This window comes from Lolium rigidum, chromosome 5 (assembly GCF_022539505.1).
Source record: "Lolium rigidum isolate FL_2022 chromosome 5, APGP_CSIRO_Lrig_0.1, whole genome shotgun sequence".
Lineage (NCBI taxonomy): Eukaryota > Viridiplantae > Streptophyta > Magnoliopsida > Poales > Poaceae > Lolium > Lolium rigidum.
Genome location: NC_061512.1, coordinates 73,329,988 through 73,354,667, shown reverse-complemented (window position 1 = coordinate 73,354,667; position 24,680 = coordinate 73,329,988). Strand labels below are relative to the sequence as shown.

The 24,680-nt window shown below is 44.3% G+C and overlaps 2 protein-coding genes across 2 annotated transcripts; both read left to right on the top strand.

Annotated features, from left to right (window-relative positions):
* Window positions 1-9,849: 9,849 nt before the first annotated feature.
* LOC124651453 (acyl carrier protein 1, chloroplastic) lies at window positions 9,850-12,756 on the top strand. The gene is made up of 4 exons (XM_047190543.1): window positions 9,850-10,017; window positions 11,534-11,644; window positions 12,067-12,207; window positions 12,320-12,756. The coding sequence occupies exons 1-4, from the start codon at window positions 9,949-9,951 to the stop codon at window positions 12,446-12,448; spliced, it is 450 nt and encodes a 149-aa protein (XP_047046499.1). The 5' UTR covers window positions 9,850-9,948; the 3' UTR covers window positions 12,449-12,756.
* A 1,618-nt stretch (window positions 12,757-14,374) lies between these two features.
* On the top strand, window positions 14,375-15,768 carry LOC124653347. Its single transcript, XM_047192412.1, has 2 exons — window positions 14,375-14,677; window positions 15,399-15,768. The coding sequence occupies exons 1-2, from the start codon at window positions 14,420-14,422 to the stop codon at window positions 15,666-15,668; spliced, it is 528 nt and encodes a 175-aa protein (XP_047048368.1). The 5' UTR covers window positions 14,375-14,419; the 3' UTR covers window positions 15,669-15,768.
* Window positions 15,769-24,680: the final 8,912 nt, after the last annotated feature.

Genomic DNA, 24,680 nt, shown 5'->3' with positions numbered 1-24,680 from the left:
GAGGGACGAGGAGTTGAAGTGTAGTTATCAAATATCAATTGAAAACAAAAAGGTTCGACATCAATCATCAAGCAAAACAGAATTCCATTGATTTTCAGAATATTTACAGGGCATTACAATGGAGGACGCTCTAACGAGCTAGTGGGGTAAGTATCGCCAAAATCTACTTTGGCGACAGCATCAAAAGGAAGAAAGAAAAACAAAAAAAGTAAGAAAGACAGGGTGGTCTACTTGACCTCCGGCTTGGATGAGCTTGGTGCAGGAGTGGGTTCGCAACCGAGAAAGGCAAGGATCGGCTTTGAGGGTGGCTTGGCAACTTTAATTAAAGACTGCCATTTCTTCGTCTCCTGCTCTTTTATGTCACCAACTTTAGCCTAGTCGACGTTTTGCTGGCTGTCAACAATCAGAGCGATTGTTCCTTCAACGCTAATCTTTAGGCCTTCTTGGCGAAGTTTGAGCCCAAGATCTTCCGTCACATTGAAGCATTTGGCGAGAGCACTGAAAGTGTTGGGCTCTTCTTTCTTCGGGAAGAAATAGGGTAAAAGCTTCGACAAACCTGCTTCGGCGTCAGCAAGGCCATCACGTGCTTCATCTCCATGTATTTCAAGGAGAGAAAGCGCGTCGATAAGCTCATCACCTTCAGGATTTTCCAGTTCATATTCTTGGTGCGTTCTCCCTGTAAACAAGCAAAAGGAAGCTCATTAATAAGTGCGCTAGAAGCAACTCAAAGAAATGCACAAGGATTTGAGTACTCACTGATAAAACGTCGACTCTGCGATTGCAAGCGACTGAGGATTTCTTTTTCGCGAGCAGCTTGCTCGGTCATCTTATCGCTCAAAGCAGTTTCCGCCGCATGAAGTCTTTTCCGAAGATCTTCGACAGTGGCAGCCTCTGCCTTAGCTTTCTTGGCATCTGCTTCAGCCTTCTTACGAGCTTTTTCACTTTGCTCCAGATTACGAGCAAGTGCGTCAGCACGCTTGTTGGCTTCCACAAGATTTTCTGACAAAATAATCAGCAGCAATCAAAATCATGACAAGAAAGTTAAGAAAAAGGTCATTTGCCGTGACGACAAAATAATACCTTCGGCTTTTTTGGCATGATCACGATACCCGAGGAATTGGGTACCGAAACGGATGAATTCCTTCATCAAAGGCTGACAAAAAAAGATAGAGAAAGAAAGCATCAATACAGTAAAAAGTTCGACAGCAAAAAGAAAAGGGAAGCAAAAAACAAAACAAAAAACGTCGGCAACATTGGAAAATTCGGAATAGAAGAGAAGAAGTGAATAACTTACATCATCCAAGGAAAGAGTCGTGGAACTACTAGGTAGTAAGGCAAGCTCCTTGGTTGGTTCAACCCTTGCCCTCTTCGGCGAAGGGACATGGGGGCTTGCAGGCGGAGTTGGATGCTCGACGTTCTGTTGAGGAGGTGAGGTTTCCTCCACATCAGGTTGAACATCCGAAACAACTAAAGTACGCGACGTACTCGTTCGAGCAGCCGCGTCAATAGGTGGATTTTCTTCCTCGTCGCCACTACAATAAAATGTCGACAATATAAGAAACAGCGCAGACAAGCATATCGCGTACAAACAACAAAGAGTGATAAGGACTTACGAGCTGACAAGGGCATCTAAGTAAGGGTCGAAAGCTGTCTTCCCTTCGGACGGACCAACTTCTTCGGCTTTAGAGGAGCCGGAATCGGCGACTTCATTCCTCTTCCGCTTATTCCTTGGAGAAACAGTGGAAGGAAGGGAGTGCGTCGAGGCAGTGGCCTCAGATTCGGCTTCTTTTTCAGAGGAAGCCGCGGATTTTGGAGAACCCGCGACTTCACTTTCAGGGCGAGAAGTACCCTGGTTGTCATCATCGACAATGGTACGATCTTCGACTTCTCCACCCTCAGGAAGGGGAGGAAGAGAAGTCAGAACAGGGTGATTCTATGAAAAACAAAGAAGGTCGACAAACGGTTATGCAAGAGAAGCTAGCAAGATAGTAATCGACAAATACTAAAAATTCAAGAAGACAATATAGTAGTCAAAAGGGAAAATTACCTCGGGAAGGGGATTGGCGCCACTAAATGGCGTAATGCGATAAGTGGATGGAATAGTATCTTTCTTGTTCAGCGATGAGATCTTTCGGATTAGTTTCTCCAAATCCTTCACAGGAAGGTCCTTGGAGAGCCTGTCGACGTCTTCTTCACCGGCATACATCCAAAGCGGATTTTGGCGAGCTTGGAGAGGCTGCACTCTAATCCTAAGGAAATAGGCTGTGATCTGAATACCTGACAGTTCTTTGCCACGGGTGTTTTGGAGCTGGTGAATGCGAGTCATCAGCGCTTCTGTCGCCAATTTATTATCTTTGGTAGCTTCAGCATCCCAGGAACGGCGGCGAAGGATGTTGGCTCCTCCGTCGAAAGGGGCGATATTATACTCCACTGAATCGGAGCCTTCTTCGTGCACATACAGCCATTTCTTCCGCCAACCTTGGACAGAGTCGGGGAATTTGACGTCGAAATATTCGACGTCAGAACGAACACAGATGACAACGCCGCCAATGTTATAGGCGACGCCGTGGGAGCCATTACGGCGGAGGTAGAAGATACGCTTCCACAGAGCCCAAATAGGTTGGACTCCGAGGAAGCACTCACACAGTGTGATAAAAATCGACACGTGGAGGATGGAATTGGGCGTCACTGATGCAGCTGAAGCCCATAGACAAAAAGAAGATCTCGAAGAAACTCGTGGATAGGGGGAGAAAGGCCACGGATGAGATGGTCAATGAAACTGACCCGGTACTCCATTGGAGGCGATGGATAGCTCTCCTCCTTGGGGAAGCGCAGCGCGTTTTCTTTCTTGGTGAACCCCAGCTTCTTCAGCAGGTTCGTATCCTGGTTGGAGATCTTGGATCTTTCCCACTCCAGATCTTCAGTGGTCATCTTGGATTCTGGAGTGTTGTGCCTGGTCAGGCGCGCGCGAGGTGGCATCAATGAGCGTGGACGAGAAAGGTGCGAGTGTGGTTGAGCGTAGGAGGCAATGGGCGCAGTGGAGGATTTTTGCAGAGGAAGAACAGAGGCGCGATGCGAGCGAAAGTATTGGCGAAGGAAGACGATGACCTTAAATAGAGGTGTGGTGAAACGACGCACCGTTGGATGAGGAGATTGCGGGATAGATGGTGTACACGTGGACAAGGGGTAAAAAGTAATTTCGTGGTGACAAGAAAAAACAGGAGCTACGATGCGTGCGCCGGAAAAGTGGAGGACGTGTGTCCCCCACTTGCACGACGTGTCAAATTGATGAGGTTTCGGGCCCGCAAGGCGAGAGAGAGCAGCTTCTCGCGTTTTCCCGATACATTGGTCGTGGCTATCGTCAGCAATGAGGTCACCTTGGTAAAAGAAATCTCGGCTCTGAAGCTTTACAAGAACGGCGACAACAGAAGATTATTGCTTATTTTGAGAGCCTTTGATCAAATACAAGTTTTTGCTCAAATGCTCGGGGGCTACTTTGGAAAAAAAAATTCGAGTATGGCAAAATAGAAATGGCGAGAGCCTATGACCAAATGCAAGCATTTGTTCATAGCCTCGGGGGCTACTCCCATCGGGAGCGCTGTTCGCGCACCCGATAGATATAAAAATTCGAGAAAGAATGAGAATATAGCGACATGAGGCATTAGAGTGTTGAGCCTACAACCAAGCACTAGTCCTTGGCTGTTGCCTCGGGGGCTACTCCCATCGGGAACGCTGTTCGCGTGCCCGATGAAATTATAAAAAAAAAGAGAAGAGAGAGAGAGGAAAAAGAAAGAAAGAAGAAGTGAGTATATTTTGAGTTATACAAATAACTCTGCATATACTCCCATCGGGAAGGCAAAATAAGTCATCCGTTGACTCAATAAAATGTGCTATTCCAGCAGAACTGAAAAGCACTCGACAATATATTCTCAGAGCGCCAAAGTTGCGAATAATCTCTGAATGCCGCAAAATTCGCGAAGGTAAGACCCCCGATCCATTCTGAGCGGCGTGGCGCCGTCTCTGACGTCGGTTTGCTACTTTTTTCCGTATCAACAGATACGAAAAAAAATCCTAACGGACGCGTTAGGTACCCGATAAAATATGACTGGGACTCGACAGAATGGTAAGACCTTAAGCGGCACTCGTCGAAGTTTACACCAGTATCCCGAGATCATGTCTAGGGACGTGATCTTGAAGTAGGTTTTTGCGGATTGCCACTAGAGCAGTTAACTAGTACCTGATCCGTCAGATGAACTAGCCCCAACTATTGTTATCCCTGTACAATATATAATTTCATATCCAAAGATATGTGATAAAGTTCCGAGTTATTGAACGAATATAAAGTTGGAGATTTTCCCCGACTCTGCGATTCAAGCAAAATCTCGGGGCTATCGACATAGGCATCCCCAATGGGCCTGCCGAAGATGGTACCCGGAGTTCATCGAAGGCCCACGACCCGAAGGATAAGGAGAGTCGGAAGCCCAAATTGTTATTAAGGAAAGCTAGAGTTGTAATAGGAAGCATTATTTGTAATCTTGCGGGATGGGTTAGAAACCCTCCCGGACTCTGTAACTTGTGTATCAAGAATCCCTCGGCTCCGCCTCCTATATAAGGGGGAGTCGAGGGACAAAGAAAGGATCGAATCATTGTCTCACAAACCGTAGTTTTCATATCGTCGAGTACTTATCGGCTGAAACCTTCGAGATCTACTTGCCCTCTACTTCCGACTAAAACCCTAGTCTACAACTTGTAGGCATTGATAAGTTAATACCTTGTCAGGCGCAGCCCAAGATCATGCTTTTGATGAACTGAAGAGATTGTTAACTTCTGCACCGTTGCTTGCACTTCCTGATTTCAATAAGCAATTTGAGATTGAATGTGATGCTAGTGGTATTGGAATTGGTGGTGTGTTGATGCAAGAGGGTCGTCCCATTGCATATTTTTCTGAGAAACTATCTGGTGCTAAGTTGAACTATCCTATATATGATAAAGAATTGTATGCTTTAATTAGAGTTCTTGAGGTTTGGCAACATTACTTGTGGCCAAAAGAATTTATCATACATTCTGATCATGAAGCTTTAAAATACCTGAAAGCTCAATCTACTTTGCATAAGCGTCTTGCTAAGTGGGTTGAGTTCATTGAGTCTTTTCCATACATTATTAAGCATAAGAAGGGAAAAGATAATATTGTTGCTGATGCTCTATCTAGGAAGAATATGTTCTTAACTCAACTTGATGTTAAAATTCCTGGATTAGAAGTACTATGTGATTTATATGCTACTGATCATGATTTTGCTGAACCATATCGCTTGTGTGCTATTGGTAAAGCATTGGAAAAATATCACATACATGATGGGTTCTTGTTTAGGGCTAACAAACTATGTGTTCCAAAATCGTCTGTGCGTTTGCTCTTATTGCAGGAATCACATGCTGGAGGTTTGATGGGTCACTTTGAGCGTGAGAAGACGCTACTCATGCTAGCTGACCACTTTTATTGGCCAAAGATGAGGCGGGATGTGGACAGGTATGTGAAGAGGTGCATTACTTGCAACAAGTCCAAGTCCAAGCTGAAGCCTCACGGTTTGTATACTCCTTTACCGACATCTACTACACCTTGGGAGGATATTAGTATGGATTTTGTGTTGGGTATGCCGCGTACTAAAAGAGGCCATGATTCTATATTTGTGGTAGTGGACAGATTTTCTAAAATGTCACATTTTATTGCACATCACAAAAGCGACGATGCGTCGCATATTGCTAACCTGTTTTTCAGGGAGGTTGTGCGATTACATGGAGTCCCGAAGACTATTGTTTCTGATCGTGACATGAAGTTTATGAGCTACTTCTGGAAGACGCTGTGGAGAAAGCTGGGGATGAAGCTACTGTTCAGTACTACTTGTCATCCCCAAACTGATGGTGAAACTGAAGTGGTGAATAGAACATTATCACAACTGTTGAGATCCATGATCAAGAAGAACCTGAAGGAGTGGGAAGAGTGTTTGCCGCATGTGGAGTTTGCTTACAACAGGGCGGTATATTCTACCACGGAGCTGTGTCCTTTTGAGGTGGTGTATGGTTTCAAACCCATTACTCCACTTGACTTGTTTCCTTTGCCCATACATGAGAGAGTTAATATGGAGGCATCCAAGAGGGCAGATTTTGTGCGAAAGATCCATGTGAAGACTAAAGAGTTGATAGAGAAGAAAGGCAAGAGCAATGCTGCAAGGATGAACAAGAAGCGTAAGGAGATGTTGTTCAAGCCTGGTGATATGGTCTGGGTACATTTTCGCAAGGATAGGTTCCCGAAGCTATGGAAGTCTAAGTTGCTTCCTCGTGGTGCTGGTCCTTACAAAGTGCTTGCCAAGATCAATGACAATGCATACTCGATAGATCTTCCACTTGATGAGTTTGGTGTCAGTAATTCTTTCAATGTTGCAGATTTGACACCATATGACGGAGAAGACCTTGGAGCGTCGAGGTCGACGCCTTTTGAAGGGGGGGAGATGATGAGGACATCCCTACCAAACTACCACCTCCGTCATTACCAAATGAAGATGAACCTGCTGTGAAGCTCAAGTCCAATGAAGTTCGGATTGGACCTATTACAAGAGCTCGTGTGAAGCTACTTAAACAACATGTGAACTTGTTTCTAAACGATACTTTGATTGATCAGAACTTTATACTACCTAAGTCCTATTACTTATGTATCATCAGGTATGAAGATGAGACAAGCATCGCACGAGAAGGAGAAGAGCAGCTGGACGTGAAGATGGACGTGGAGCTAGACAAGGAGCTAGACATGAAGATATCTCATGGACGCGCGAGGGAGGAGCGGGAGGCATGCGCGAGAGGAGAAGATGAAGTACATGCCGGCCCAGCATCCGGTCAGACCGGCCACCACGCCGGCGCGCCCGGTCCCTGGCCCGGTCCGACCGGGCGGCAGGCCGGATCCACCCCGGCGCCAACCGGGCGCCACGCTGATGCCAACCGGGAGGGTTACTGCGCGACACTTCGCCCGCCCGGTTGGAACCCGGTCCCTGGCCCGGTTTGAACCGGCCAGCCCGGTCCCAGGCCCGGTCGACCGGCCCCCAGACCGGCCGTGTCCGAGTCTGTCTCGACCAGATCTATTTTGGGTCAGTTATTCTTGTATCTTTTCGACCAGAAGTCGTCCCGGACGCCTATATAAGTGCCCAGGACGCCCCCTAGCTTCTTTAGACCACGTTTAAGATAAACCCTAGTTCTTAGTTGTTTGCTCTGCAAAACTATTGAATCCCCTACACCATATTGCTTGATATTGTGTAGATCTGAAAAGTCTTGTGTGATCTGTCTGTTCCATTGGGAATTAGACGGTTGCAACTTACCGCTTCGTGGTCGGCGGCTACGTGCGCAAGTGTGTGGAGTTGCGAATATCTTGCGGGGTTGAGAGTCGTTGCATTGGCGACAGGGACCAATCAAGAGATCTCGTTGCGTCATACAAGTTATCATCCACTTCATCCAAGTTACCTCCGCTGCAATCACCCCGTGATCATCATCACCACCGTTGCTTACTGAGAAGATCGGGCCACCCCCTATCAATAGGTTGATTTGCATGAGTACTTGTTTTGTCCTTCATACTCCATCCATACCACTATGATGATGTTGCTTGCCTCCATCTGTGAGAGTAGTTTTATTTGTTCTTAGGGAGATGATGGAGAAACCATAGAAATATCATGAATTGGAACAAATATAGTGTTGTCTTCATTTATATTATGTGTGCGCTGATCTTCTTCAATGATGTTGTGTGAATGTCAATCACATAGTAGTTTACCCTTTGGGACATTTGGGAAAACCATTTTTGTATGTAGTCGGTGGTACGTGGGCGTACATGACATCACCCACCGCCTCCATCAACTATGTATTAACGAGTGATCACGGGGATCCAAGAGTGGATATCCATAACCATGGGGAGATCCTTAATTACTAGTGTACTTCGGCTGCTTGCTTTAGGAGGACTAGTGGTGGTTATGCGGGGTGCATCTAAGCGCAACTAAGTGCACCTTTATGTGGGACTCCGCCCGTACACACATGCTACAAAGACATCATATATCCTAATCATGTTTTAACTATGCTAGTGGTGAACCCGCAATTCTCGGGGAACTATTTACCCTTATTGTAGTTTCAAGTACTTCACGTCACTCAGGGCCTGTTTGGTTTCCAGCCACACTTTGCCAAGCCAAAGTTTGGCAATTTGGCATGTGTTTAGTTCTTGCCACACTTTAGAGTTGCCACACTTCACTATCGATATGGCCCACTTGTCATAGAGTGAATTTTTTTTCAACTTTGCCACACTTTGTGGCTTCCAAAATCCTAGCCACACTTTTGTGGCTGCCACATTTGCCAAAATTAGGCTTGGCAAAGTGTGGCTGGAAACCAAACAGGCCCTCACTCTATTTCCTTTCTCTACTTACTAATTTAATATTGCTTTGTTCATAGCTCAACACCCATGACCTCTTTTATCACACCTTTCTTTGGGTCAAGAGTAACTTGTAGATACATCTAAGTGAATGTATCAAGAGGAATAATTTTTTTTACCAAATAGCTCCACCGTGGTTCAATACTCTTATTTCGAAACTAGCTCGTGCACTCGCACACACCATATCTCCCAAATGTATCACTAAATCAAGAGGGTCGTGATCGGGATCTCATTGATGTGCCATCATATCAAACTATTTGTGGCTTAGATCTCAGAGAGGCGTCCTGAATCAAAATCGATATGGTTTAGATCGCAATGATGTACCACTAGATCGAACACTTCATGTATTAGATATCACTTTGTCGTCGAAACAGGGGCTCTGTGGCTTGGATCTTTTAGACATTCCACCAGATGAACATGGTGTGCCTTGGGTCTCCCAAATGCATCACCAATCATTACCATCATAATTGGGGTCCAATTGATGTGCCCTCGGACCGTACAATTTGTGCCTTAGATCCCACATACATATTTCTGAATGACGAGCCCCATGGCATGGATCATTTAGTTCATTGGATCTGAAAAATGCATCGATGTTTAAAGAGCACCATGGCGTAGATCTCATTGGTGTTCCACTGATCGAACATTTCATGCATTGGGTCTCGTTATACTATTGGATCAAGCGCTTCGAGGCATGGCGCACCATCAAAAAGGACTCATAGATGTCATGATGCATGTTAGATCAAGAAGAAAGTGATTTGCATCTTGTTAATATACCTTTGAATCAAGGATATCGTAGGTTGGATCTCTTATTCACAACGCCAGATCAAGGGCTATCTAATTTGAATTTCTTGGATGAGCCGGAAAATCGAGTATATTGTGGTTTAGATGTACAATTTTGTTTCCATGTCCAAATCTCATCATCGCACCACGGTATGAAAGAAATACCCTCTTTTGGTGTTTAGCGATGGAGAAGAGATGTCACCAAAGAAAAATCTAGGGCTCGAGGGCTGATGTTGTATGGAAAGAGTGTTAATAGGGTCGAGGAGATGCGGAACATTGTTTGTTGCAGTGCCAAACTGTCAATAGGCTATATTTCCTTTTATACAAGGTAGGGGGTTCACAGCTTAGAGGAATACCATCACTTGCCGTTGAAGAAACCCCCAAAACTTGCAAACTCTACAAATGTGGCATGACATGTCACATGTATATCCAGTTTTGCACATATATAGATTGTGATGTCTTTCTTGCAAGAAAAATAAAATATACTTGAATATTCCATTTCTAATTTTCTCTTGGATTGTAGTGGATCGACGCCTTTTGGACACTTTATCCGAAGCTTATCTATTTTATCTCCTGTCTGCACTATAATTGCCAGCATTGGTTGGTGGCAAGCTCCCCCGAGCAGAACGTCCCGAGCAGTGCAGCACTCCTCCACCTGCTAGCCGGCCTCTTCCCACCGCCCCCAAATTCTACCGAGCAGCTCGACCGGCTAACCCATGGCGCATACCCTCGCCGCCGTTGCCTCCTTCTCGCCCTCCGCCGTCCGCCGGCGGCTCTCCAGCCAGGTGCCGTTCTCGGACTGGCCGCTGTCTTGTCACAGATTCGGTCATTTTGACTCATTTTAGTTTGTGATTCATGAGATTCCTAGGCGGTTCCTTTGTGTTTCTTGTGTGTTCTTAGTTGATTTGGTTGGATGGATAGATGCTTTCTTGCTTCGATTCAATAGTTCACTGAGTAGCGTCAACATGCTTTCCTTGGCGAGGTTTCTCCTTGAGCTTCTTAGAGGAAATCTTATGTATGTAGTTTCTCACACTAATTTGTTGATATTTTTCTATAATTACTACATGTTGAACACATCATAAGATGAGTCCATACGTTCACTCCATATATTCATATGTAAGAGAAAAAAATGTTATTTTGAACTGTACAAGTATGATAAGAAACATTGCAAAAATTTGGATATGTTACCTTTGAGCTAATAATTAACCTTGGGGTGCTGGGAATTTTTTCCCTATGTACACATCGAAAGCTGCTAGTACTATATTGACAAACATATGTTGACAATTTTGTTTATTTAACTACAAACTGCAAAGATTCCAAAATCGCTGCGATTAACGTAACTAGCGTCGCAACTGGATCCGGATGGCTCAGCTAGGCTTGTTTTAAGAATTAAGGTCAATATTCTAATGCCACCTGGTTCAGATGCAAAGCTCTATGAAGCCACCCAACCACATCAGATGCTTCAGATCTTGCTGAATTAGATTATCAATTCTTTACCAATGCGTTGCTGTCCACATCGCCATTGAACTGAATAGAAAATACCGACCTTCCTTTTTACAAGTGTACTGACATGTGCTTCTGGCATGACCTTAAGTGTCCTGCATCATGGGATTTCACGTTAGGCCTAGTGTTTGAGAAACTTTGTTGACATGTGGTTGTATTGTGATCCTTCGTATTGCACGAGTGTCATACATGAAAATCTGGTGTTGGTTCCCAACCAGGAAGCTTGGACACTTACATCTGAAAGACACTGGTAACTCATTCCTTATTTTTAAACAAAAACTGTAGGGGTCTAAATTCACTCCCGTGAGGATTTGAACCTAGGTGGTGGGGTTGTACCACCACTCCAACCAAGATTTATGTTGTGCTGTCCTGGAACGTGCATTACAGAGAACAAAAAAACAAGAGGTCGTGTAAAGAAATTTAGAATCTGTCAGCTTAGTCGGCTTCATTATACTGCCTTGCTTGCTTTGTCTTTTATCTTTCAAGGATTAATTTTATTTTCCTGATTCAGAATGTAACTGTGCTTACCGTTAGTTCTAGAATGAGTTTACCTTCCATATCTGATATTTGATCATCAATGGTATGTACCTATGGCCTATGAGTCAGGAAAGGTTGTGCAGTGCGTGTCCTTTATCAATCTTGGTTCAAGCTATTCGCACAAACTTGCATTTGGTTGATCAACTAAGCGTGCTTAGTTTGATATAGCTCATACTTTTTTTTTTGCTTTAGTACTGTCCTTATCTGTGGCCTGTTATATGAGAAGTTCATTTATGTAGACAACTTCTTGGTCCATTTCAGGTGACTAATGTGATTTCTAGCCGGAGCTCCGTTTCCTTCCATAGCCAGAACATGAGCTTTGTATCCATCAGTTCAAGGCCAAGTCAGCTTCGGTTCAAGATTTGTTGTTCGGTAGGCACATGTTTTCTTCTCTGTCCTTGATAGTGGTTCTGCCAATACTACAAGTTGGTAACCACGTTTCCGTGATATCCATATATGGTTAGGGACTAATTAATGGGACAAGACTAGATTGCCATTTTAACTTTGGGGAGGGGGCTGTACCCAAGCGGAGCTCTATTAAAATATGTAAACAAGTGTGAGATAAAAATCGGTGAGAACTGTTTGCATTGGCAGTAATTAAATCGTCAAATATGGGCAAGTCTTCTTTATGGCAAATGATCTATCATGTTGCAGACTACACACCATAAGTGAAGCAAAAAAAACTTCCTTAGATAACTCATCGGATAAAGATGGCAAATGTTTCAGCATTTCTTCTGACAACCATTCTTGATGTACTAATTTGAAGTAATGATGTTCACTTGTTTCTTGAGCAGGCCACGGAATCGGCACAGGCCAAGAAAGAGACAGTCGACAAGGTTTGTTCAATTGTCAAGAAGCAGCTGGCAGTCCCTGACGGGACTCCTGTCACTGCGGAGTCGAAATTCTCTGAACTTGGTGCTGACTCACTCGATACGGTAAGTCATCCAACAGAAATGGCACTAGCCCCCCAACAGGGCCCCCAAGCAGCAACATTCATACATGACCACAAAAGGAGACACCCCAATAACACCGATTATGTTTTTGCAGGTTGAGATTGTGATGGGCCTCGAGGAAGAGTTCAACATTACTGTCGATGAAACAAGCGCTCAGGACATTGCGACCGTGCAGGATGCAGCGAACCTTATTGAGAAGCTTGTGACAGAGAAGACTGCATAAGCACCTCGATTCAATCAACGGCCCCTTTATAATTCAAAGGTGTCGCTCGGATCTCTGGACTTCTGATTTTCGGTCGCATTTGGGGCGAGAGAAAATATTTTATGGCCAGCTTTGTATTCAGCATGTGTTGTATGTTCATTACCCATTTGTTCTTCTTTCATCTACCTAAATATTTTGTGTGTTGCTGCTGCCAAGGGTTAATTATCCAAAGGCTTCATGAAACAAGTTAGGACTGCCAGTTTGAATTCAGATATGTTGTACTATTATAGAGAATCTTATGGACCTATGAAGATTGGAGAGTCACTGCATTTTGTGTTCATTTGCATTTCTGCGAAGTTATACATACAGCTGTCAATATAACACTAGTGCTAAGGTTTCGCCATGAATCCATAAATTAGCACATATGACTCATTTGAGCTTTTAATGTAGGAAACAATGATGCTCATGTCATTATAGTTCGCCTCCTAGGAGGATTGTACCAAACTCGTGCGTTCAAATGAAATGAAACGCAAAAATCTTTTGCATTTTCATAACAAAAAAACGATGCTCATGTCCTTATAGTTTGACCTGCATTGTTTATCACCTTTGACCTCACTTATCTCAAATTCTTGGCTCAGCCACAATACTAACTTTTCTGGATGATCACTCTCTCACTCACTAGTCAATGTAGGATGTTGTCTCCTTGAACTCCGAAGGATGCACTGCATATATTACAACGAAAAAACTGCTTTTTCTCAATTTTTTTTTGGCTTACTCAACCTTGAGTCTGCTCTGCCATATCTAGCTATAGCATCATACCCCTGGCGTTTTTTATAAGGAAAAAAAATCGTACGGAGTACAAATAGTTTCCAGTGAAATCTTGAAAATCGTGTGGAAAGTTTGATCTAGAAATGGAGTATGAAAAAAGGAACCCTGCTATTTCTTCATATGTCACAGATTGTTATATTTTAAAACTTAACTTAAACTTCTATTTATATACTTCAAGCAAACTTTATGCATGAGCTGGCCTCTTAAAAAAAACGAAACGAAAAGCTATCATGATAACAGGTTAGTCTGTGGTTGCAAAACTATGCTTGAACTTATTTTGTAGTAATTTATAGAGAGAAGTCCAAATTACCCCCCTAAACTTGTCTCAAAGTTTAGCTTACAACCTTGAACTTTACTTTGGTTCAACTTTCAACCCTAAATTCTAAAAACTGTTCAGAATCACCCATTGCATTGTCTTAAGCCGGGTTTTCTTGTCACGTAATGTATTGTATTAGTAAAATAGTGCGTACATGTATTCTATCTCTGTAACTCTTCATCTTCAAATCTATGCTTCATCTTCAACTCTTCACCCGCCGGAATAAAAATATCTCCCCCGCGGCTCGCTGCGCTGCGTGGTGGTTGCCCCATGCTGGCGGAAGGCTGGGCACAACATGTGATGTGTAGAGAGCAGACGTCGGGTGTTATTGTCCGATGGAGGCACCCCTCTGTGGTCGCCATGGCCTCGTTTCAGGGAGGAAGACGATCATGATGAGGCATGAGGTGATCATGCGATATGGAGAGAGAGAGGAAGTACATGTACTGTGTATGTTGTATGTTGATGAGTTGGCACAATATATAGGGAGAAAACCCGGTTCAAAACTTATCAAAAAGGGTAGAAGGTTCAATTCCAAACGGTTTATAGAATTCAGGGTTGAAGATTGAACCAAAGTAAAGTTAAGGATTATAATCTAAACTTTAAGACAAATTTAGAGGGTAAATTGAACTTCTCTCTAATTTATATCGTGAATTGGAAAAAATTGGTTAGCCAAACGCTGGTTGGAAAAGCTTATCGTAGTCTCTAGTCTGTCGGCTAAGTAAGCTGAAAAGTTGTCCACGTAACAACAAATTGTTTGAAATGAAAAGGTGACGGTTCTGAGTTGGGAAAATCGGAAAATCCTGCTCCAAACACCCCCATCGCACCTCTCCTAAAAGAATAACAGAAAAATGTCATCTTCTACCTCATCCTCTGCTCCTCTCATCCACAATGGCCTCTCTTCTTCCTTCCCTTCAAGGGTGCGAGCTTTCTTCCCTTCCTGCATCAACCCCGTCTCTCCGTTCTCGGCCGTCGCCTCCGTCCATGTCTCGTCTCAACGGTCGCCCCTGTCCCCTCCTCCTCGCGCCGCGGCCGGCGGTGACCAGGAGAACCGCGTTCAGGAGCTGAGGGTGCCCGATTCTTGGCTCACGCCTGCAGGAGCAGCGCAGGTCTGGCCCCATTATTTCACTTCTCTGAGCTCATTTCCCCCTCTTATTACCATGTAGCAGGCTAGCAGCAACTCCCTGTTGATTGATTGCGTGGCCCAGCAATTAGGTAGTTCTTGGCTCCCGAATCTAGGGTTGAACAAGCATATCGAAGGTGTAAACACATTTGTCAGGAACAGAAGCTGCAGTTTGTTTTATGCGTCCATTTGTAGATTGGACTGAACTCAAGTAGGAAATGTTGCAGTAGCCAAGCAATCAGGGACCTGCAAGCAATTCAAGATGGTTATGTAGTTATGTGTATGCAACCTTCTAATGCTTTGACTTTAAATATGAACTGTATTGTACATGCGGTGATCATAAACCACAGATGACCTTTTTTCCTGAAATGAAAAAAAAATCTACAGTGTAAGTCCAAAGCTCAGTTGCTGTGTAAGGTTTAGTGGTGCTATGCATAAGTACTACTACCTCCGTTCCAATGAATAAGGCTTTGGACTTAAAGAAACAAACATATACTCCTTTATTCAAATCTACAGTGTAAGTTTTTACATGAATAAGGAACAAACATATGCTCCCTTATTCAAACTACATGAATAAGGAACAAACATATACTCCCTTAGCCATTTTTTACCCCCCTAATTTTACATCTGCATGTTTTTTTATCGATCAGCATGGTAGTTGAACCATTAATATGGACGGTTCACTTCCATTTTTCTTCTCTTAACAGGAATCCGAATGGCTGAGGGAGACACTACACAAGTGGCTGGATGACGAGTACTGCCCGGAGCCAGCCAATGTGGACATCAGCAACACTGCCGCAAGGTCGTACCAGGAGTCCTTGACGGCGAAGCAATCCGATGTGGGAGAGATCCTGATGAAGATGGTTGGAGATTTGCAGGAGCTTTCGTACCAGGAGAGCTTCCATGGGGCGTTCTCGGCTGCTAATGCCGCGGTGCGTCTGATAACGCAGAGGATGGAGTCATCACCTGGTGAGTGATCATTTACAGAATGCTGCACCCTCGTCGCGCTGCTCTGTGTGGAAGATGCGATCGTTAGATGAGGTTTGCATCATGTGAGTTGGTTGATCGAGGAACAGGTGTACCACTGGACCTTGGTTGATTCAGAGTGTTCATGGTCGCGAAAGCAGAGTGCTGTAATTCTGACATGGTAGATACAGACATACAGTATCTGCCAAGGATATACTGATCCAAAATTAATTACTTACTGACATTGCCAACCAGTATTATGTCCAGCTTGAACCCAAGTAACCACCAACCTGGAGTTGATCCTCGTAGATAAACAAGCAATGTCCGACAAAACTGGAGCTGTTCATGCATCGTGGGCTTTTTTTCCTTTGGAATCCAGGTACAACATCGGAACCAATACCACAAACCATATGAATCCAGCATCTTTCGTTTGCACTTGGAGCATTCCTGTGCACCCGTCAGAGATTCTTCCAGCTTCAGCAACAAAAAGAAGTCATCCCTGTGACCCTGTGTATGTGCTTGTTAGCGTGAAACCCTGTCACGTTACGTTAGCTAGGATTACTTTCCGTTGCACAAGTTAGATTTCCCTTTTAATTAGTTCGATGTGGACTAAGTCTGTTCGTCCCACGCCGCTAGAAGCTCTCTGGCCAGTGCACGTTTCTGAACATACTAGGACGTCGCCTGGGAGGGTGAATAGGCAGTGTATAAAAACTTCTACTTAAGAGCTAAACTAGGCGGAATAAAACTACACATGTGTTTACTAGTTTAGCTCAAAGCCTATCAACAAGGGGTTTGCCTAAGAGCACCAACAACCTATGGTAGCATGATGAGCAACAAGGTGATAACAAGCTAGGTATAGCACATCAAGCAAGGTAGATATAACAAGGTAAAGCGCATAGGTAAAGGAGCTCGGGTTGAGAAGTAACCGGTGCACGAAGAGACGATGATGTATCCCGAAGTTCACACCCAAGGGTGCTACGTCTCCGTCTGGAGCGGTGTGGAGGCACAAGGCACTCCAATGAGCCACTAGGGCCACCGTATCTCCTCGAGCCTTTCCACCAAGGGGAAAGTCTCGATCCACTAAGGGACCCTTGAGGGTGGTCACCGAACCCGTACAAGCTTGGGCAAAACCCCAAGTATCAAGCTTGAGGCAACTCCACAACACGGAGGCTCTCAAGTACAAGGCCACAAGAGGCTACAACACGCCACACCGGCAACAAAGCCACCAAGACACCAACGCGCCACAACCGGCTCCAAAACCACAAAGGCTACCACACTCCACAAAGGCAACAACGCCACAAAGGCTACAACGCCACAAAGACGGCAAGGCCACAAAGGCTACAAGGCCACAAAGGCTAGAACACCACAAAGGCAACAAGGCCACTAAGGCAACAACACCACTAAGGTCAACATACCCTCTACGAGACCGAAACCCCGGAGAGAACCCAAACCGATGCACCTAATGCAATGGCTAAGAACACCACTAGGATACCCAAGTTCTTCTCTCCCAAATTCCTACAAAGCTACAAAAGCTATTGGGGGAATAAGGGAGGAAGAACAAATATGTGGAGAAACACCAAATAACTCCAAGACCTAGATCTAGCAAAGATCCCCTCACTTGGAGAGGGATTCAATTGGTGAAGCTCTAGATCTAGGTCTCCTCTCTCCTTTTCCCCAAAAATATGCAAGAAATAGTGGGGGATCAAGAGGAGGAAGAAAGAACTCAAGGTCAACAATGGAGGAGAGAGAATGGAGGGGAAGAAGTGTTTTGGTCGAAGGTGGAAGAGGGGTATATATAGGGGGCCCAGAAATATGACTGTTGGGGCTGAAAAACGGTCAGAAAACGTGCCCGAGCGGTACTACCGCTCGTCGAAGCGGTACTACCGCTCGCTCGGAATAGGCAGACAGAAAATAGGTCAAAAACGAGTTTTGGGCCGATAGTACCGCCCTATGGGCCGGTACTACCGCCCATGTGAAAATAGCAGCAACCATCAAAGAAGAAGAGAGGAAGGGGCGGCACGGGAGGGTGTCGGCGACATGGGCCGGCCCATGGGAGCAGGCGGCGGCGAACGGGGGCGTCGGATGGGAGCGAGCGGGGCGCGCGCGTTGACCCCCGCGCGGGGATTGAGCGCAGCTCGGGCAGGAACCTCCCGCGGGTCAACACCCTCCTCGATGGACGAGCATGGGCGGGAGATTTCCACGGGAGCGAGCGGGCGCGTGGAGGTGCGGCGCTGGGCTGGTCGGGCTACTGCGGCCCAAGTGCGGTGGCGGCAGGTGGAGGCTGGAGGAGATGGGAGAAGGTGGGCCGGTACTACCGGTTTGGTACCGAGCCGGTACCGTAACAAATACGGTAGTACCGGCTGGTACCGGCCTGGTACGGCTTCGGGTCCAGTAAGCCTGGAAGGCTGAGCGGAAGTTGGGCTGGTACTTCCAGCGGTAGTACCGGCCAGCCCAAAAAGGTTTTTCTTTTTTCTTTTTAAATATGCACCAACTATAAAAACCATAACTTGAGCTAGAAAACTCCGATTGATTGAGGTGAAACCAATTTTGTTGGAAAGAGGGCGACAAGAGCTACCTATTCACAAGGTGAAATCATGCAAACGAGTAAGTGTGATTTTCTCATGGTCATAGAGGTGTAACCTCTCAAGACGGTATATCGAGAAACTCATCACCCTCGCACATGCAACATGCGATGCAACCGGAATGAAGAACCAAGAAACACGATGCAATGCATGCAAGGTTTGAGCTCTCTCCGATGATGCGACTCACTATCCTATCGAGCACAAACCTTATCCTTGCGTGTTCCTCTTCCTCTCGAGTCGGCAAGCTCCGTCTTCACCCTCTTCATCATTGTACATGCCACCGTCTTCCTCCAACATACACGCCACCGTCTTCTACGATCTTGTACGCACGCCACCGTCTTCATCCATCTTCTACGCCGTCTTCTCTCTTCATCTTCAACACCGTCTTCGTCTCCCTTCGACACCATCTTCATCGGTCTTCTTCATCGTACTCGATCTTCTCCATCTTGCAACCTTGAATCCAACACATGGCTATGGACTTGACCTAAGATATATTCTCAAAGCAACCGTTAGTCCATAGGGATTGTCATCAATTACCAAAACCACACATGGGGTAATGGACATGTTCTTTCAATCTCCCCCATTTTGGTAATTGATGGCAATCTCTTTGAGAGGGTTTAGATATGGAATTTAGCGAACAACCCAAGTTGAATATTTAGAACAAACTCCCCCATACTATATGCATGTGTGAATGAACTTGAATTTTATTGCATATACCGGTAATTAAAGCCTAGCGGAGTATCCTCTAAATATTCAACCATGCAAAGCAACAAATGCAAGGCATGAAAGGCAAATGCTTAAGAACCAACAAAAGCAATTCCCTTAGACCCTCCAAACTTCTCCCCCATTGACATCGATTGCCGAAATGGGTGAAAGGTTTAGAAGGCCAATATAGTGAGCGTTCCTCCATAAGTTGTGCATTTCTCATAATTGTGAGTGAAATCAAATGCACATATTCAATGACGAATATTCGGAGGAAATCAAACTATATTGAGGATCAAAGATTGCAAGAGGATATGAAGGTGAGAAGGCTTCGACAAATGAAGCAAGCAATCCAATGACCCAAAAAGAAACACAAGCTTAATAAGAGGCAAGTAAAAAACAAAGCTTGTGTCAAAAATAAGTATGAGTGCGTGAAGATGCAAATAGGATAAAATGAGCACTCATAAAATTCTTTGTGGAGCCACCAAAGAGATGAACAAGAGTAAAGGAATGGACTCCAACAAAGATGGATATCAAAAGATATGTACCATCTCTCATGTATATAAGTTTCTCTAAGTGGGCAACATCACGAAGATCTTTATCCACAAAGAAACATGCACACACAAGATAGGTACGAAAGAAGAAGAGCAAGATATCCAAGGTGAAGTAACACAATATACGAATGAGACATTTGCTTTATGGCACGGCCAATGGCTCATATTTATCTCATTGTACATTGAACAACTTCAACCAAAAACACCTCAAAGACATCACAAGAATCACCAAAAGAAGGAGATAGTTGAGATGCTTTGAGAGAGGCAAACAAGTTCAACAAATGAACTAAAACACAATGAGCAAGATGATATACTGTACAAGATATACATGCTCAAGGACTTATCTCATTTTAAGAATCTAAACCAAATAGAAAGTAATGAGATAACCAACTCCCAAAGAAAGCAAGGTTCCAAATAAACCAAACCCTCAACGCTTTTCATGATGGCACAAAAGTACCGAAAAGAAAAGGTTTGTCTTCCAAGTCAAATTCTTGAAACAAGGGAGTGTTCTAGCAAACATAGGAGAGCTCCCCCAAAATTAGTGCACTATTTAGAATTTTGCATTTGAATACAAAATGCACAAATGCGGGATTATTGCTCAACCATGTTTATCAAAACACTAACAAGGTTCAAGTGAAATAAGGAGATCCAAAAGAAGCAAGGAAGACATATGGGATTCTAATCCACAAGGGCAAATTCTTGGCAAAAATAAGCAATTGAGCACATGAGCCAAGTGTGAGGATGATCCGGAACAATACCACACAATTTATTACCAATTGTCCAAGGACAAGAGGTATTTAGGAAATACTTCCATATGGTACTTTGTGAGTATGTCCAAGATCATCTTCACAACTAAGAAAGCATTTGGTAAAGTGGGATTTGTTTGAGCACACATGTCACATAGGAACAAGATAATCTATAATATCAATTCTAAGTGACACAACCTCAAATGTTCACATTTTCTAGGTTTGTAAGATGCACAAAGCACAATACTCCCCCATAATGTGATAAAGATATTTTTCGTGCAAGAGGCAAATAAGAACCACGTGAGATAATTAATGGACATTATAGAATTTTAATTCATCATGTCGCACATCTTAAGATTGTGAGATGCACAAAGCATATCACTCCCCCAAAATGGGATAGTCCATTAATTTCTCACACGAGCCAACAACTAAGATATCAACAAGATGCAATAGGCTCAACTTAGAACAATTGTACATGATGTGCCACCCAACATATATAAGCAAGCAAGCAAGATAAGCAAGTAGGAGGCACAACATACACAACCACATGCAAGGTACAAAACCAACACATGTAAAAGGGGAGCGAATAACTTTCAATGTAAATGAGTTGAGGACTCGTTACCGCAAGGAGGTGCATGGGTAAAGGATGAAAGGAATAGTACTTGACTTGAGGAAGTGAGAATGATGAAGATCCCCCAAGTCTTCATGAACTAGTCAAGCCTCCATGCCCTCCATATGTACCTATTGATCAAATTTTGGCTTGATGGTCCCCAACCAAGTTGGGTCCTAAGAAGTTAGTCACAATAGGCTTGGCAACCCAAATGGTTCTTTTTGTGAAACCACATTGAGTGCCCATATATTTGGCAAACACATTTCCAACCTTATCCTTGCAAAGAGAATAAGCACCACCGATCAAGATAGGGTTGGATGAGTTACCAATAGTGCAAAAGGAGGAGATGTGGCCCTTCTCATGGCATATGTAGCATGTTCTTCTCTTCTCCTTCTTCTCACTTGATTTCTCCACAACGGGAGCCTTGGCTTGATCCTTCTTTGGTAGCGGCCTTTCTTCAAGTCGAGGTAGACCTTGAGCTTGGCCTTGAGGTAGACCATGAGCTTCATCTTGAGGCCGCTTCCCTTGTTTCTTCTCGCCATGTGGCTTCTTCTTCAAGGGGCACGATCTAACATGATGCCCTTCAATCTTGCACTTGAAGCACACAATCTTGGCGGGGTCCTTCACATGCCCATGGCCCTTCTTTCGCTTGTGCGTGGTGGACTTGTTCTTGTTGTTGGAGTTGAATCCAAGTCCATTGGGGGATTGCTTCCCTTCATGACCCTTTACCAAGTCCTTCTTCAAAAAAGAGACTTGGGCCTCGAGCTCTTCGATTTCCCCTACATGGTTAGTAACAACACAAGTACTAGAGGAAGAAGCTTCATTGTTAGAGCAACAAGGCAAGGTTTGTAATTCACCACAAGATATAGCAATAACATGGGTGGGTGAATTACTAGCACTAGCACATGAAATTGTAGAGCAACAAGGCATAGAAGGTAGTTCACCACAAGATAAATCAATAGCATGAGTGGGTGAACTAAAAGCACTAGCACATGGCAAAATAGCATTTTGTGGGGTAGTGCTAGTACTCACATGAGGCTCACAAGATTTTACCTTTGACATGATAGCCTCATGAGCTAACTTTAGCAAATCATGAGAGACTAAAAGATCATCATGGGAGCTAGAAAGCTTTCCATGACTTTCTTCCAATTTCTCATAATTCCTTGTTAGCAAAGCAAGTTGAGCCCTTAGCTGAACATTCTCCTTCAAGATGGAAGCTTCACAAGAGGTAGAGTTAGTAGCACAGGCATTATCAATTATAGCACAAGAAGAAGGCAACTTTTTTTTTGAGAGATAATATATATTAAAAAGCTAGCAAGCCGCCTCATTAAAAACCTTCCAGCCCCCTTAGGTACCCTGGTAAGGAAAAGAGTGCGAGAAGAAGAAGGCAACTTAGGAAGCTCTATTAGGTTGAGAGCCTTAAATTTCTCATGTGACTCGGTGAGTTTGATGAGCTCACTCTCAATAGCCCTAGAGCCATTTTTGATAAGCTCAAAATCCTCAAGGAGTTTAGCATGAGCAATTACTAGCTCACCATTTTTAATTTGAAAATCATGTGCCACCTCTAAAGCTCTATCACGAGATTCCTTTACTTTAGAAAGCTCTAGAGTAAAGGTCTCCTCAAGAGTTTCATTGGTGGTTTGTTGTTCTTCAAGAGCTTCACTAAGAGTTGCAATCTCATTTGCATACTCGCGCTCATGCTCTTCCTTTTTCTCAATAATTTTTGTGCTCTCAATGGCAAAAGACAAGATTTTCATGAAGTTAGAGCAAGCAAATTTCTTATCATGGAGAGCATGGAATACTAACTCACCCATCATGTTTAAGGAAGCAACATTAAGTTCTTCCATATCATCATCCTCATCATCACTAGACATATAGGGTTCCAAGGAAGGAGATACCTTAGAAGGCTTAGCCATAAGCCAAGTGTAGGAACCATGTGGTGATGAAGAGGATGAAGTAATTGAAGCTCCATCCAAGATCTTGTCTTGGCCCATAGCATCTTCGGTTTCCTCTACATTGTTAGTCACACACATACTAGAGGAAAGCAAAGTATTTTCATTATGGCAACAAGACAAGGCAAGCATACCATCATGGGATGAAGATATGCAAGGAGTACCAACACTAGCATGTAAAGCATTTAGAGTGCTATAAGTGTTCAAGTCCAAAGATGAAACATTGCAATGGGATAGGGATGAAGAATCATCAAGAGAAGGCTCACCATCAACAATGCAATGTTCATCACCACTCACCATATCAATACCTTGTGTCTTACCACACTTTGGTGAAGTGGAAGGAGTGCGATCATCCTCAATGGTTTTGGACCCACCATATGTATCTCGAAGCTTTGTCCAAAACTCATGAGCACTCCGGAAAGGCGCGATGGAGGAAATCACTACATGACTCACAACATGGCAAAGCACTTTAGTAGCTTGAGCATCTAGATAAGAGTTTTTCTTCTCCTCAAAGGTTGGATTTTGTGGATCCTTAGGAGGAGAAAAACCCATATCAAGAATTCGTCCACATGTGGGTGCATGCCCCTAAAATGATCAAGCATGTATAATTTCCAAGCATCATAATTAGTGCCATCAAATGTAAAGGTGGAAATGTACACTAATCCTCTAGCCGACGTCATACTCTCTAGGCGGTGAAGCCCAACAAGATAAGAGAACCCTAGCTCTGATACCAATTGAACGTACTAGGACGTCGCCTAGAGGGGGGGGGGGTGAATAGGCGGTGTATAAAAACTTCTACTTGAGAGATAAACTAGGCGGAATAAAACTACACATGTGTTTACTAGTTTAGCTCAAAGCCTATCAACAAGGGGTTTGCCTAAGAGCACCAACAACCTATGCTAGCATGATGAGCAACAAGGTGATAACAAGCTAGGTATAGCACATCAAGCAAGGTAGATATAACAAGGTAAAGCGCATAGGTAAAGGAGCTCGGGTTGAGAAGTAACCGGTGCACGAGGAGACGATGATGTATCCCGAAGTTCACACCCAAGGGTGCTACGTCTCCGTCTGGAGCGGTGTGGAGGCACAAGGCACTCCAATGAGCCACTAGGGCCACCGTATCTCCTCGAGCCTTTCCACCAAGGGGAAAGCCTCGATCCACTAAGGGACCCTTGAGGGTGGTCACCGAACCCGTACAAGCTTGGGCAAAACCCCAAGTATCAAGCTTGAGGCAACTCCACAACACGGAGGCTCTCAAGTACAAGGCCACAAGAGGCTACAACACGCCACACCGGCAACAAAGCCACCAAGACACCAACGCGCCACAACCGGCTCCAAAACCACAAAGGCTACCACACTCCACAAAGGCAACAACGCCACAAAGGCTACAACGCCACAAAGACGGCAAGGCCACAAAGGCTACAAGGCCACAAAGGCTAGAACACCACAAAGGCAACAAGGCCACTAAGTAAACAACACCACTAAGGTCAACATACCCTCTACGAGACCGAAACCCCGGAGAGAACCCAAACCGATGCACCTAATGCAATGGCTAAGAACACCACTAAGATGCCCAAGTTCTTCTCTCCCAAATTCTAACAAAGCTACAAAAGCTATTGGGGGAATAAGGGAGGAAGAACAAATATGTGGAGAAACACCAAATAACTCCAAGACCTAGATCTAGCAAGATCCCCTCACTTGGAGAGGGATTCAATTGGTGAAGCTCTAAATCTAGGTCTCCTCTCTCCTTTTCCCCAAAAATATGCAAGAAATAGTGGGGGGATCAAGAGGAGGAAGAAAGAACTCAAGGTCAACAATGGAGGAGAGAGAATGGAGGGGAAGAAGTGTTTTGGTCGAAGGTGGAAGAGGGGTATATA

Excerpts from the sequence above, each read along its gene's own strand:
- LOC124651453 (XM_047190543.1), top strand. The coding sequence starts at position 9,949 with ATGGCGCATACCCTCGCCGCCGTTGCCTCCTTCTCGCCCTCCGCCGTC. Across the intron at positions 10,018-11,533 it reads GCCGGCGGCTCTCCAGCCAG|GTGACTAATGTGATTTCTAG; the intron begins GTGCCGTTCTCG and ends GGTCCATTTCAG. Across the intron at positions 11,645-12,066 it reads GGTTCAAGATTTGTTGTTCG|GCCACGGAATCGGCACAGGC; the intron begins GTAGGCACATGT and ends TTTCTTGAGCAG.
- LOC124653347 (XM_047192412.1), top strand. The coding sequence starts at position 14,420 with ATGTCATCTTCTACCTCATCCTCTGCTCCTCTCATCCACAATGGCCTC. Across the intron at positions 14,678-15,398 it reads CGCCTGCAGGAGCAGCGCAG|GAATCCGAATGGCTGAGGGA; the intron begins GTCTGGCCCCAT and ends TTCTCTTAACAG.